At 43.2% G+C, this 13,215-nt stretch overlaps 1 protein-coding gene across 8 annotated transcripts in view; it reads left to right on the top strand.

Moving 5' to 3' along the window:
* Nucleotides 1-13,215, top strand: part of LOC147120218 (E3 ubiquitin-protein ligase HECW2-like) — a 424,776-nt gene that overhangs the window by 339,705 nt on the left and 71,856 nt on the right. For 6 of the 8 annotated variants that reach the window (XM_085985833.1, XM_085985831.1, XM_085985828.1 and 3 more), the window contains 3 exons: nucleotides 1,614-1,723; nucleotides 3,166-3,286; nucleotides 3,963-4,076. In XM_085985833.1, coding sequence (XP_085841959.1) covers nucleotides 1,614-1,723; nucleotides 3,166-3,286; nucleotides 3,963-4,076 — 345 coding nt within the window. Of the gene's footprint in view, nucleotides 1-1,613; nucleotides 1,724-3,165; nucleotides 3,287-3,962; nucleotides 4,077-4,212; nucleotides 12,905-13,215 lie in introns of all 8 variants that reach the window. The other 2 variants (XR_015078143.1, XR_015078142.1) reach the window with 1 other exon arrangement.

Consider the following 13,215-nt stretch of genomic DNA (forward strand, 5'->3'; position numbering starts at 1 on the left):
CCTTCCCCTTCGCCTGGCACCTTCCCGTGCAAGCGGAGGAGATGTAACACCTACCCCTATACCTCCCCCCTTCCCACTGTCCAGGGCCCCAAACACCCCTTCCAGGTGAAACAGCGATTTACTTGTACTTCTCGCAATCTAGTATACTGTATTCACTGCTCACGATGCGGTCTCCTCTACATTGGGGAGACCAAACACAGATTGGGTGACCGCTTTGCGGAACACCTCCGTTCAGTCCGTAAGGGTGACCCCGAGCTTCCGGTCACCTGTCACCGCTCCATTCCCACTCGGACCTCACCGTCCTTGGCCTCTTGTATTGTTCCACGGAAGCTCAACGTAAACTCGAGGAACAGCACCTCATCTTCCGATTAGGCACTCTGCAGCCTTCCAGACTCAATATCGAGTTCAACAATTTCAGATCATAACCTCTGCCCCCATTAATTTTTTACCTGTAATTTTTCCACTCCTTCCCCCCCCCCCCCCCCACCTTTCCTTTTGTTTCACACTCCCACCTGGCAGCTATCTCTTGCCCTGCCAGTACACTTCACACCTAATCTCAGCCTATTACCATCTCGTCTGGCTTCGAACACCTTTTATTGTCTCTTCTACCGCTTTTGTCTCTTTCACTTCTTTTGTCCGATCGCAGCCCTGCCTTCGATCTATTTTCTTTTCTTTCCAGTTTTGAAGAAGGGTTCGACCCGAAACGTCAACTCAAATTTCTCTCCACGGATGTTGCCTGACCTGCTGAGTTTTTCCAGCATTTTCTGTTGTTATTATAAATGATTAGTTATTGACTTCCTGTTTTGAGATATTTTATTTCTGCTATTCTAGCTTTTGCTTTTCCACAAAATGGTGATAAATATTAAACAAATACTCCAGCTCCCTTGCTATAATCTTAGAGCTAAGAGACTTGTGTTTTAGGAAATAAGCACCAGATGTTTCACATTCAGATTGTACTTTTTGCATGAGTCAGTACAAAAGTGACAATATCTTCAATTTTTAGACCCCTTGCATGTTGAACAGCTTGTTGGTGAATGTTATCTCCAGTGCTGATGATAGTTGTCACATTAACAATGAACATTCATTATCAGCAAATAACATTTATTAAACTGTATGAACAATAGAAAGAAAGAACATGCTTTTATATAGCGCCTTTCATGACCTCAGGATGTCCCAAAGAGCTTCACAGCCAATGAAGTTTTTTTTAAAAATTGTAGTCACAGTTGTAATGTAGGAAATGTGACAGTTGATCTGCGCATAGCAAGGTCCCACTAACAGTAATGACATAAATGACCAGATAATCTGTTCTTGATGGTATTGGTTGAGGGATAAATGTTGGCCAGGACATCGGGAAAACGCCTCTTGCCTTCTTTGAATAGTGCCATGAGATCCTTTACCTGAGAGGGCAGACGGGGTCTCAGTTTAATGTTTTATCCAAAAGTAATATAAACTCTCATTAAATTGAGAGAAAGATGTAGTAACATTACGCCAACTCCAGACTGAAAATTTATGTTTGTGAAATAGTATGATAACAACCTAAACCATGTAAATAATGAAAAGGAAGTAGATATTTTTGAAATAATGATCTATGCTTTGATTTCTGTCCTGGACAGTTTGTTTGAAGATGAGATTATGTCCTATGTGCCACCACATGCCTTACTTCATCCCAGTTATTGCCAGTCTCCACGTGGCTCCCCTGTATCGTCACCTCAGAACTCCCCAGGTAAATGACAGATAATCTGGCCATGTAATGATTAGAATGATGAACTGTGATAATGTAAATAAGGACAACATATCCATGCAGCACATTGTAATAACACTGGTGCGTCTCGTCTGAAGAGAGATTTGTCACCCATGCTTATTAACTTGCATATTTGAATTTGAAACCATTTTTCATTAAGCAGATTCTAAAGAAATTCAAAGGGAGAAGCAGTCAAATAAAAACAGGGGTATAAAGGATTTGGAGGGAAAGTTCAGAGAGATGGGTTTAAATTACAAACCTATGAATTAAACAATAAGGAATCTTAATTGCTTAGAGACATTAGGCTGTATATATTTTATCATCTGTGCTGGTGACATTACCACTGATCTTTTTCTAGAAGTAAAGTTAATTAAATAGGAGAGGGGGAATCTGGTAATATTGCAAACTACTTGAGGAGGGATTAACTGAAATGTAAGAACTGTCTACATACTGATATTTCTATGAAATTGTTAATAAAGTGAGTGCATAGGGCCTTCCACTTGTCGGCTACACATCAACAGATTTACATTGTTAATTAAAGATGGGCTTTGGCCAACTGTGGTGCTTATAACTTGGAGTAAAAACAGGGTGAGCTTTTTAAGACAGCACTGTGCTATAAAATGCTTATGTCAATAAGTAGCTTTTATTATGAGGGGTTGGTTTTGTCAGCTACCTTTTAATTTTGAGTGAAGTATCCAAATCTTTCTCACCAGAGAAATATAAGGTCGGTTGCAATGTGTGGATTTTTTTTTTAATATGTGGCAGTTTTCTAGAAGAAACATGAAATTTACATTTACTTTGAGAGCAAAGAAGTATCATGCCATTTAAATGGTAGTAGTGGATTCAGTGCAGACTGGGCAAATGTGATAAAATTAACCAAAGTCATTTAATCCCATTTCCTGCGTTACCCCCCAAGACCTGCCCTCTGGTGAGAAAGATTTTAAAAGTCTTAAAAAGCTCACCCTGTTTTTACTCCAAGTTGCAAGCTCGCGTCACACATTCAAATTTGAGATTAATGGAGTCATCTGTGTCTTGCACAGTGGTGGTGGTGGGGAGCTTGAAACAGGGTCAGTTCTTCCTGTGCTACAAAACTTTGTCTTGTATTCTTATTCAGAACCAATTAAAGACAATTCAGAAATAAAGCAGAAAATGCTGGAAATGCACATCATTTTTCTCAGCATCTGAAAGAGAAAGATAGGTTAACCTTTTACGGTAGGACGATTGATCAGAACCCAATTTAAGTGAATTAGAAGTGATCCACTAGGTTGCTTACAAATTTTAGTTTTATATAAAATATACAATGCGAAGTGCATCACTTAAGTCTGCTGCACATTTATAATAGTTCACATGTCATGACAAAATCCATTTTGTTGGCGCGAGGAGAGTGAGGGTTTTTGCCTAGTTTTAAATACTGCTGCTTGCAGGTACCCAACGTGCTAATGCCCGAGCTCCAGCTCCTTATAAGAGGGACTTTGAAGCTAAGCTCAGAAACTTCTACAGAAAACTTGAAACAAAAGGCTACGGACAAGGACCAGGAAAGTTAAAGTGAGTCATTAATGGGGAATGTTGATAAGTAATTCCATTGAGGTTTGTGTGTTGAGGTTTTTCCGCAAATATCTGTAATTTAGTGGAAATTTTCTGCTGTGCACATAAGATGTGGTTTTCACTGATGTCTCTTGTACATAGTGAATCTTTTTGTGATTTTATGACTGAAGAAAACAGAAATTGCAGAAAATAAATGTCAATGGTAATGAGTATAAGAAGCCACATTCTTGTTTTAAATTGGGATGATTCTACTTTATTTTGAAGCATTTTGTAATCTTCCCTTTGTTTTGCACTCCATTGTACTATCCTGAGCGATGGGTGGGTGGCTTGCTCCCAAGTTTTCACTTACACCTCTTTGATGTCAGCTGGTAGTATGCCTGGGAGTGTAGCCCAAGGTGGTTGTCCATTCAGTTTTCTATCCCTTCCTCTCTGTGGGGAAACAACTAGGCTCAGATCAACACTTTGCTAATGGCATAGTTGAAATAAATAATGTGGAGCATTGTGGTCACGAACCTGCATCCTGCCCTTTTCTGGAACCCAGAGTGTTGCAGCAAATTGGGCCACCACAGGAGACGTTGCATTCTTATTTGAAATGCTAGATAAAATTATGGTTTGTTCTCGTTTTTCTCTTTTTCAAAAATAAATGAATATATTTTGATAATCTTGCGTAATTAAGGTTGATCATCAGAAGAGACCACTTGCTTGAAGATGTGTTCAACCAAATTATGGGCTGTTCCAGGAAAGATCTTCAAAGAAATAAGCTCTATGTTACATTTGTTGGGGAGGAAGGGTAAGTACACAGATAAATCAGTAAAATATTATTAGAATCTGAACCATGTTTAATATTGTATAACTGCAGTAGACAATGAATAAAAGCTTCTCCTTCACTCACAGAGACTGCATAGCTTATCTATACTTTTTCATAGGATGATGTGGTGACAGGGCAACATCAACAAAGTATGAGACAGTATCTGAGTTGAGCTCAGGCTCATCACAGACCAGAAATTCATTCACCAAGTACCTCAGCATCACTAAAATATACACTAACTATATGGTAATGTACAGATGGATTGCTGATTTCTAATGAGTGTGTGCTGTACTCTGCATAAAAATGCATGCATGCCTGACAGACTTGCAGTGCTTAATGTATCTGTCAAACTGCAAATGAAGATGATGAGATCAGCACAAAATGAATGGTGCATTGGTTTGTAAATAACTCTTAGATTACAGGGCTTTATGCAAAGGCTGAGCTTGGTACCTATCCAACAGACTGGGTTGGTTGGTTGGTGAAATGTGAGCTGTCGGGTTGGATTTCTAGTTAATAGATGTAGAACTTTGTCAGATGTGTTATCCTGCCTCATAAATTGTAATTAACTTTGATTAAACTTTGGTGTTTAGGGCAAGATTGAGAGAGAATGGTTGAATAAGACGACAGAGCAGGGCATGCTTCAAAATATGTTAGAGTAAATTTATTTAATCATTTCTAACACTGTGCATTCTGTATAACTTTTATGGCCCAGCTGTACAAGGTAGAACTAATGTTTTACAGGTAGAAAATGTAATATTAGCTTCCATACATTAAAATCTGGCTGAAAACAGTTGATTCTAAATCGAATATATTTACAGTAGATAACCAATATCACCACGTTCATGGGGATGATTTTTTAATACAAATTAAAATTCACAAATATTTGCAATTTTATTTCAATTTTTGACACAAAATTCAAGGACCACAAACTGAAGGGTCTTCAGTACTAGTATTTATACGATTGTCAGTGAGCAGGACAATAAGCATCAATGCTGATATACAGTCCTATACAACAGAAAGCGCTAGACCGGCAAAGTGTATAAGATATAGTTTATCCAATGGCTTAATCTAATTGTCTTATTCATCCATGAAACCCCGTTACACTTCATTGTTTCTTACTGAAATATACTTGATTTGTACCCTCTCCATCTCCTGTTCAAATATTTCTGATTTATATATTTTTTTATATTTGTTCCTGGAATGTGGCCCATCCCTAATTGCCCTTGAAAAGGTGGTGGTGAGCTGACTTCTTAAACCACTGCAGTCTTTGTGGTGAAGGTACTCCCACAGTGCCGTTATGGAGGGAGTTCCAGGATTTTGACCCAGTGATGATTAAGGAACGGCAATATATTTCCAAGTCAGGATGGTGTGTAACTTGGAGGGCAACTTGCAGGTGATGGTGTTCCCATACGCCTGCTGCCCATGTCCTTCTAGGTGGTAGAGGTTGCGGGTTTGGGAGGTGCTGCCGAAGAAGCCTTGGCGAGTTGCTGCAGTGCTTCTTGTAGATGGTACACACTGCAGCCATGGTATGCTGGTGGTGCAGGGAGTGAATGGTTAAGGTGGTGGATGGGGTGCCAATCAAGCGGGCTGCTTTGTCCTGAATGGTTTCGAACTTCTTGTGTGTTGTTGGAGCTGCATTCATCCAGGCAAGTGTATTTATTAATTTTTCCTTGCATTCATTCTAGGCAAGGCCCCTTTTCACCTTGCTATAATTTTCTTTGTCCTTTGTCTTCGACGACTTTTTTCTCCTATCTATTCTTATACTGAACTCAACTGTATTGTGATCACTGTTCCCAAATATTTCCTTAATTTTAGGTTGCATATTTGCTCCGGTTCATTACTCAGAACCAGATTAAGTGGTGCTTCCTTCCTTGTTGGAGTAGCAACATATTGACTGAAGAAATTTCTTCTCTTCTTAGGCTGTCCCTCGGAACCGAGGCTGACTTGCTTCCACACTAAAAATGAGTTCTCAGGTGACAGATGAGTCCAATGCGGGACCTACAGTCTCTGTCACAGGTGGGACAAACGGTGGTTGAAGGGGTAGGTGGGTGGGGTGCTTGGGTTGACGTGCACTCCTTCCGCTGTTTGCGCTTGGCTTCCGCTTGCTCCCGGTGAAGAGGCTCCCGGTGAAGAGACTCGAGGTGTTCAGCACCTTCCCGAAAGGCTTCTCGTCCACTTTTTGCGGTCTTGGGCCAGGGATTCCCAGGTGTCGGTGTGGATGTTGCACTTTTTCAAGGGGGCTTTTAGGTTGTCCTTGAAGCATTTCCTCTGCCCACCTGGGGCTCTCTTGCCGTGTCGGAGCTCCGAGTAGAGCACTTGTTTTGGGAGTCTCGTATCGGGCATGCGGACGATGTGGCCTGTTCTTCGGAGATGATCGAGCATGGTCAAAGCTTAGATGCTGGGGATGTTGGCCTGAGCGAGAATACTGACGTTGGTGTGCCTATCCTGCCAATGGATTTGCAGGATCTTGCGGAGGCAGCATTGGTGGTACCTCTCCAGTGCTTTGAGGTGCCTGCTGTACATGGTCCATGTCTCCGAAGCATACAGCAGGGCGGGTATCACTACTGCTCTGTAGACCGTGAGCTTGGTGCTGGGTTTGAGGTCCTGGTCTTCAAACACACTCTTCCTCAGGCAACCGAAGACTGCACTGGCACACTGAAGGCGGTGTCTGACTTCGTCATCGACATCTGCCCTTGTTGACAGTAGGCTCCCGAGGTATGGAAAGTCGTCCACGTTGTCTAAGGCCTTGTCGTGGATTTTGATAATCGGGGAGCAGTACTGTGTGGCGGGGGCAGGTTGGTAGAGGACCTTTGTCTTACGGATGTTTAGTGTAAGGCCCATGCTCTCGTACGCTTCGGTGAAGGTGTTGATGATGGTTTGGAGTTCGGCCTCAGAGTGTGCGCATATGCAAGCGTCGTCTGCATACTGTAATTCGATGACAGAGGATGGGACGACCTTGGATGTGGACTGGAGGCGATGGAGGTTGAACAGTTTCCCGTTTGTTCTGTAGATTAGCTCCACTCCAGTGGGGCGCTTACTGAGGGTGAGATGGAGCATTGCAGCCAGGAAGATCGAGAAGCGTGTTGGTGCGATGACACAGCCTTGCTTGACCCTGGTCCGTACCTGAATTGGGTCTCTGGTGGATCTGTTGGTCAGGATCACGGCTTGCATGTCGTTGTGAAGCAGGGGGAGGATGGTGACAAACGTTTGAGGGCAGCCGAATTTGAGGAGGACACTGCATAATCCCTCACGGTTGACTGTGTCGAAAGCCTTTGTGAGGTTAAAGAAGGCCATGTACAGCGGTTGGTGCTGTTCCCTGCATTTCTCTTGTAGTTGATGCGCGGTGAAGATCATATCCATTGTGCCCCTTAGTGGGTGGAATCCGCATTGCGACTCAGAGGAGCTCTTCAGCCACTGGGAGAAGGCAATTGAGGAGGATTCTTGCGATAACTTTCCCTGTGGCAGACAGCAGGGAGACTCCTCTGTAATTACCGCAATCGGACTTTTCACCTTTCTTGAAGGTGGTCATGATTACGGCATCTGAGATCCCCTGGCATGCTCTCCTCCTTCCAAATAAGAGAAATGAGTTCATGTATTCACGCCAATAGTGCTTCTCCACCATGTTTTGGCACCTCGGCGGGGATTCCATCTGCTCCTGAAGCCTTGTTGTTGTTCAGTTGTCGGATGGCCTTTTCAACCTCATGGCGGGCTGGGATTATGCTGAGGTGGTGGCGGGTAGCATTCTGTGGGATGGAGTTGAGGACACTCACGTCGAAGACAGAGTCTCGGTTAAGGAAATCTTCGAAGTGCTCCTTCCAGCGGGCAATGACTGGCTCTCTGTCCTTAATGAGTACCTCTCCGTTCTTTGTCCGCACTGGGGTAGGACCTTCGGTGCTTGGGCCGTAGGTGGTCTTGATTGCCCTAAAGAATCCACGCACGTCGTGGTTGTCGGCTAGCTGCTGGATCTCCTGTGCTTTCTCCACCCATCATCTATTCTTTAGGTCGCGAGTTTTTTGTTGGACCTCGGCCTTCAGGCGTTTGTAGAGCTGCTTTCTTGCTCTCGAGTTCTGTTGCTGTTTCCAGATCAGCTTGCGGCTTATTAGCTCCTGGATCTCCTGGTCGTTCTCGTCGAACCAGTCTTGGTGTTTCCTGGTCGAGTGACCGAGTGTCTCTTCACAGGTGCTGATTATGGAGGCCTTGAGTGCAGACCAGGTGCTGTGGGCACTCTGTGTCTCTGCATCACTGGGAGTCGTCAGGTTGGTTGTGAGGCGCAGGCTGAATAGGGCTTTCTTATCGGGGTCTTTAAGTGCTCCAGCATTGATTTTCCTGTGGCATTGCTTCTGTTGCCGCCGCTATTTTAGGGCTATGTCGATGGAGATGACAGAGCGGATTAGGCGGTAGTGTGTCCAGCAGTCATCCGCTCCTTTCATGGTGCGGGTGATGCGGACATCCTTGCGGTCCCTCGCTCGAACGATGACTTAGTCCAGCAGATGCCAGTGCTTGGCGCGAGGGTGTTGCCATGAAGCCTTGTACTTGTCTCTCTGAGGAAATAGTGCTGAACACACTGCAAAAACTCTCTTACCACAAAAATGTTCTCTATCCAAGTCCATTTTTGGACAATTTAAACAGTATTGTACATGTACCTCTTAAATCTGCCTACAAATTTCATCCTCAATTTCCTTTTTACTCTTCTAAGGTCTATGACATAGTTCTAAGCTGGGTATATAGCCTACTGACAATGGGTCACCATGGATTAAATGCACACTCTCCTCTTACTGGACTGATGGAAACTGAAATCCTCCAACTAAACAGACAAGGACTAAATGGGTACTTTTCCCTTCACTTGGACCTCTGCACATCTGTTGATCATTCAGAATTGATAAACAATATGCCAAAAATATTTTAAACATTTTTTTAAAAAGGGAACTCTACCCACCACTTTTCATACGATGCAATAACTTCATGACCAATCATGTTCGCACAGAAAGTTGTTAAAAACATTTTTGAGGAGATAATGAGGGTAGTGCGTTTGATGTAGTGTATATGGACTTTAGCAAGGCTTTTGATAAGGTTCCACATGGCAGACTGATCACGAAGTTAAAAGCCCATGGGATCCAGGGCAAAGTGTCAAGTTGGATTCAAAACTGGCTTGGAGGCAGGAAGCAGAGGGTAATGGTTGATAGGTGTTTTTGTGACGGGAAGGCTGTTTCCAGGGGGGTTCCGCAGGGCTCAGTACTAGGTCCCTTGCTTTTTGTGGTATATATCAATGATCTAGACTTGAATATAGGGGGTATGATTAAGAAGTTTGCAGATGATACTAAAATTGGCTATGTGGTTGATACCGAAGAAGGAAGCTGTAGACTGCAGGAAGATATCAATAAAGTGGTCAGAACAGTGGCAAATGGAATTCAATCCGGAGAAGTGTGAGGTAATGCATTTGGGGAGGGCTAACAAAGAAAGGGAATACACATTAACTGGTAGGACACTGAGTAGTGTAGAGGAACAAAGGGACTTTGGAGTGCATGTCCACAGACCCCTGAAGGTAGCAGGCCAGGTAGGTAAAGTGGTTAAGAAGGCATACGGAATGTAAGCTTTTTATTTCGACTGGCATTAAATTGACAGCAAGACCAATTCTTTTGAAACAATTTGCAATAAGTTTATTAAGCACACAAACTCATGCAAGTTTATTAAACACACACACTCATGCACATCAAAACAATAACCTACTGGTATTTATGGACTCTACTCGATTACAATTCGTAAGGTAATGGGTTAGCTTTACACAGACTGGTACTTCCCTGAGTTAAGCAATTCACGTGGCCTTTTTCCTTGCTTCTTGGTCTGGTCTGTAGAGGGAGGGCTTCTTGTTCTTCCGCGTGGTCGTCCAGAGAGAGCCTTTGGGTTCCTTGTTTTATATCTTTTTAAGTCCATTGTCTATTGCTAAGACCCCAGGATTGGGTCTTAGATTCATGGCAGTTCTTGATTGGCTTTCCTTTGAACATGTGTCTGTCTGCAGTGGCTGGTGCCATTTCTTGCTTAAGTTAATTGTTTGTTGACACCTTTTAGAGGCTCTTGAGTTTCGATGGTGTCTCTGTGGGGGGTTATCCTGTTATGCAGGTTTCCTTTGTTAAGTTTCGCGCCGTTGCCTTACCCAGGGGAGATACATACACATCAAATTTATCTTTGTTACATACATCTTATAGTAATAGTCTCGAGTCCATCACACATACAAAACATATATTTTTATTCTTACAGGAATGCATGCCTTTATTAGCTGTGGCATAGAATACAAGCGCAGGGGGGTTATGCTTCAACTGTATAAAACACTAGTTAGGCCTCAGCTAAAGTACTGCATGCAGTTCTGGTCACCACATTACAGGAAAGATGTGATTGCACTAGAGAGGGTACAGAGGAGATTTGCAAGGATGTTGCCGGGAGTAGAGAATCTTAGCTCTGGGGAATGACTGGATAGGCTGGGTTTGTTTTCCTTGGAATAGAGGAGGCTGAGGAGAGACCTTATTTAGGTGTATAAAATTATGAGGGGCCCAGATAAAGTGGATAGAAAAGACCTATTTCCCTTAGCAGAGGGGTTAAAAACCAGGGGGCACAGATTTAAAGTAATTGGGGGAAAGTTTAGAGGGGATTTGAGGGGAAATGTCTTCACCCAGAGGGTTGTGGGTGTCTGGAACTCACTGCCTGAAAGGGTGGTAGAAGCAGGAACCCTAACCACATTTAAAAAGTACTTGTACGATAGCAAAATACTGCAGATACTGGAAATCCGAAATAACAACAGAAAATGCTGGAAAAACTCAGGCCAGGCAACATCCGTGGAGAGAAATTAGAGTCAACGTTTCGGGTCAAAACCCTTTATCAAGACTAAAGAGGCACAGGGAATGAAATAGATTAAGAGGCCGGGCTGGGAGAGAACAAAAGAGAAGAGACATTAAGAGGTATTCAAAACGAGACGAGATGGTGTTAGGACTAGTGGAGACAAAAGACAGCTCTAGATTAGGTGTGAAATGCGCTGGCAGAATGGGAGACAGCTGCCATGTGGGAGAGAGAAAGAAAAAGGAAAGGTGGGGGGTGGGTGGAAACCAAAACAAAGGTGTGGATAAAAAATATAAGTAAAAATGTAATAGGGGCCGAGGTTATGATCTGAAATTGTTGAACTCGATATTGAGTCCGGAAGGCTGTAAAGTGTCTAATCGGAAGATGAGGTGCTGTTCCTCGAGTTTACATTGCTCAGTGGAGTAGCTAAGGAATACACTGCTGACCTCCAAACGAAATCCACACTTACCTGGTGCGATGCCCCAAACGAAAACTTGCTTTGAAATGCTGCAGAGTAGTGCAGAACATAGTGGCCCACGGATCCCAGCGGAATTAAGCATAGCAACCTGACAGCCTCACTATAAAGACTGGCTGGCCTTCACTCTTAGAATGCAAAACCCTGTCTCCTCAGAATTGTGGTGACCAAACCCTTTTGTCAATGAAAGTAAATCGATAGATTTTTTAAAACTGGCAATACAGTTTTTTGGTTGATATTCAATTTTGAAATGAGAAGATTGACTCTGCAAGATTAAAAAAAAATTAATACGATCGCATCTCAAACCGAGCCTTTACAGCTGCCTGGTAGGTTCTTTTATGTGTTTGTTTTTAATTATTATGACCCTGAAATTGCAATTTTCTCATCCTCCCCCCACCCCCCCCCCCCCACACTGTGCAAACAGACACCTGCGCCTGTTTGCACCAACCGTAAAATTTTCCAGCGTAATTGATGCGCAGTTGTTGGGCAATTAGTCCAACTTTTCACCAGCAAGGAGGATTTGAAAGTCGCAGAGGATCATCTTTCTATTTGGAACTTGACAGATCGCAAGTTCAGGATTTAGCGCAAGTGCATACGGAAATCTCGAACTTGCTGTCAATTTCAAAAGCAGTATGTCATCGTACTCTGAGAGTGCGCTGTCATACCAACTGCAAATTCAGGGCCTATGGGTTAGGCGGTTAATAGTGCCACAGGACTATAGTACAAGTAATTTAGAGGAGAACAAATTAATCTTAAATTTTTCTATATCACCAAGGAAGATTCACATTTGGTAACTCTCCATCATTGGAGGGATACTTACTTGGGGCCACTGTCTTCGATAGTTATCTCAAATGGACCCAACTAAGCAAGGCTCAAGAAGTGATGTTGCAAGTGCATTAAGACTGGGTTCTTTTACTCGATAAATGATGTATCTAACTGGACTATGGCATAGTTCTTTTAAATCCCAAGGTTTGAGGTGCTTTAAGATGCATTTTACAATGGCCCGGATTTTGCATTGAGAATAACAGTGAGACTAACAAATAAATATTTTACTTTCTCTTTCTGTCTCTTTTATCTCTCTGTCTCTCTTAATTCCATCTTTCTTTCCCTCTCCTTATTTCGCTTTCTGTACATGATTTTACAATGAAAAATCTAATTTATACTTCCTGGTTTCAACTCTACGAGTCAAAATTCGGATCCGTAGCAACTGTTTTTTGGGCGCTACGAGTGCCCTTCGAGGTCCAAAATGGTGTCCGCAGCGACACGCACAATTCTGGTGCAAGTCGTGCAGGACGCCACATTGGTGAGGGCATTTCTGCGTACGCAGTGATCGTCCAGTGGAAGTATACAGAGTAGGCTGACCATGACCTGATTTGACGCCACGCTGCCATTTTGGAGCTCAACACTGCAGTTAACTTCCTCTCTTAATCTCGCACAGCTGAACACGCGTTCAGCAGCAGGAAGGACCCCTCACCAGCTATTTAAAGGGATCATCAACTACTTACAGGTTAGTTTGCTGGTTGATTGCCAATGGCTGTTGCTATTATTCTACAAGTGTTTGGTGCTTTCTATAGTTGTTTAAAGTTGCTATAGTCTACAGGGTGTGATGTGGCAGGTGCTGAAGGACTTTGTCCTGACTTCAAGGCTTCTGCACAAACCACTTGCTGACTGGCATGGGTGCACTAGTAGGCAGTCCCCTTGGAATACAGCATGACAGGGAGAATGAACAGAGGCCATGCAGAACAGGACAATTTGCTGAAAGACGGGGGTGGTGGAGGAGGAGGAGGAGGGGGGAGAAGGGCTCTCAGCAAGAGGCCA

This window comes from Somniosus microcephalus, chromosome 4 (genome assembly GCF_052327205.1).
Source record: "Somniosus microcephalus isolate GS21.2 chromosome 4, FLI_Smic_1.0, whole genome shotgun sequence".
NCBI classification, from domain to species: Eukaryota; Metazoa; Chordata; class Chondrichthyes; order Squaliformes; family Somniosidae; genus Somniosus; species Somniosus microcephalus.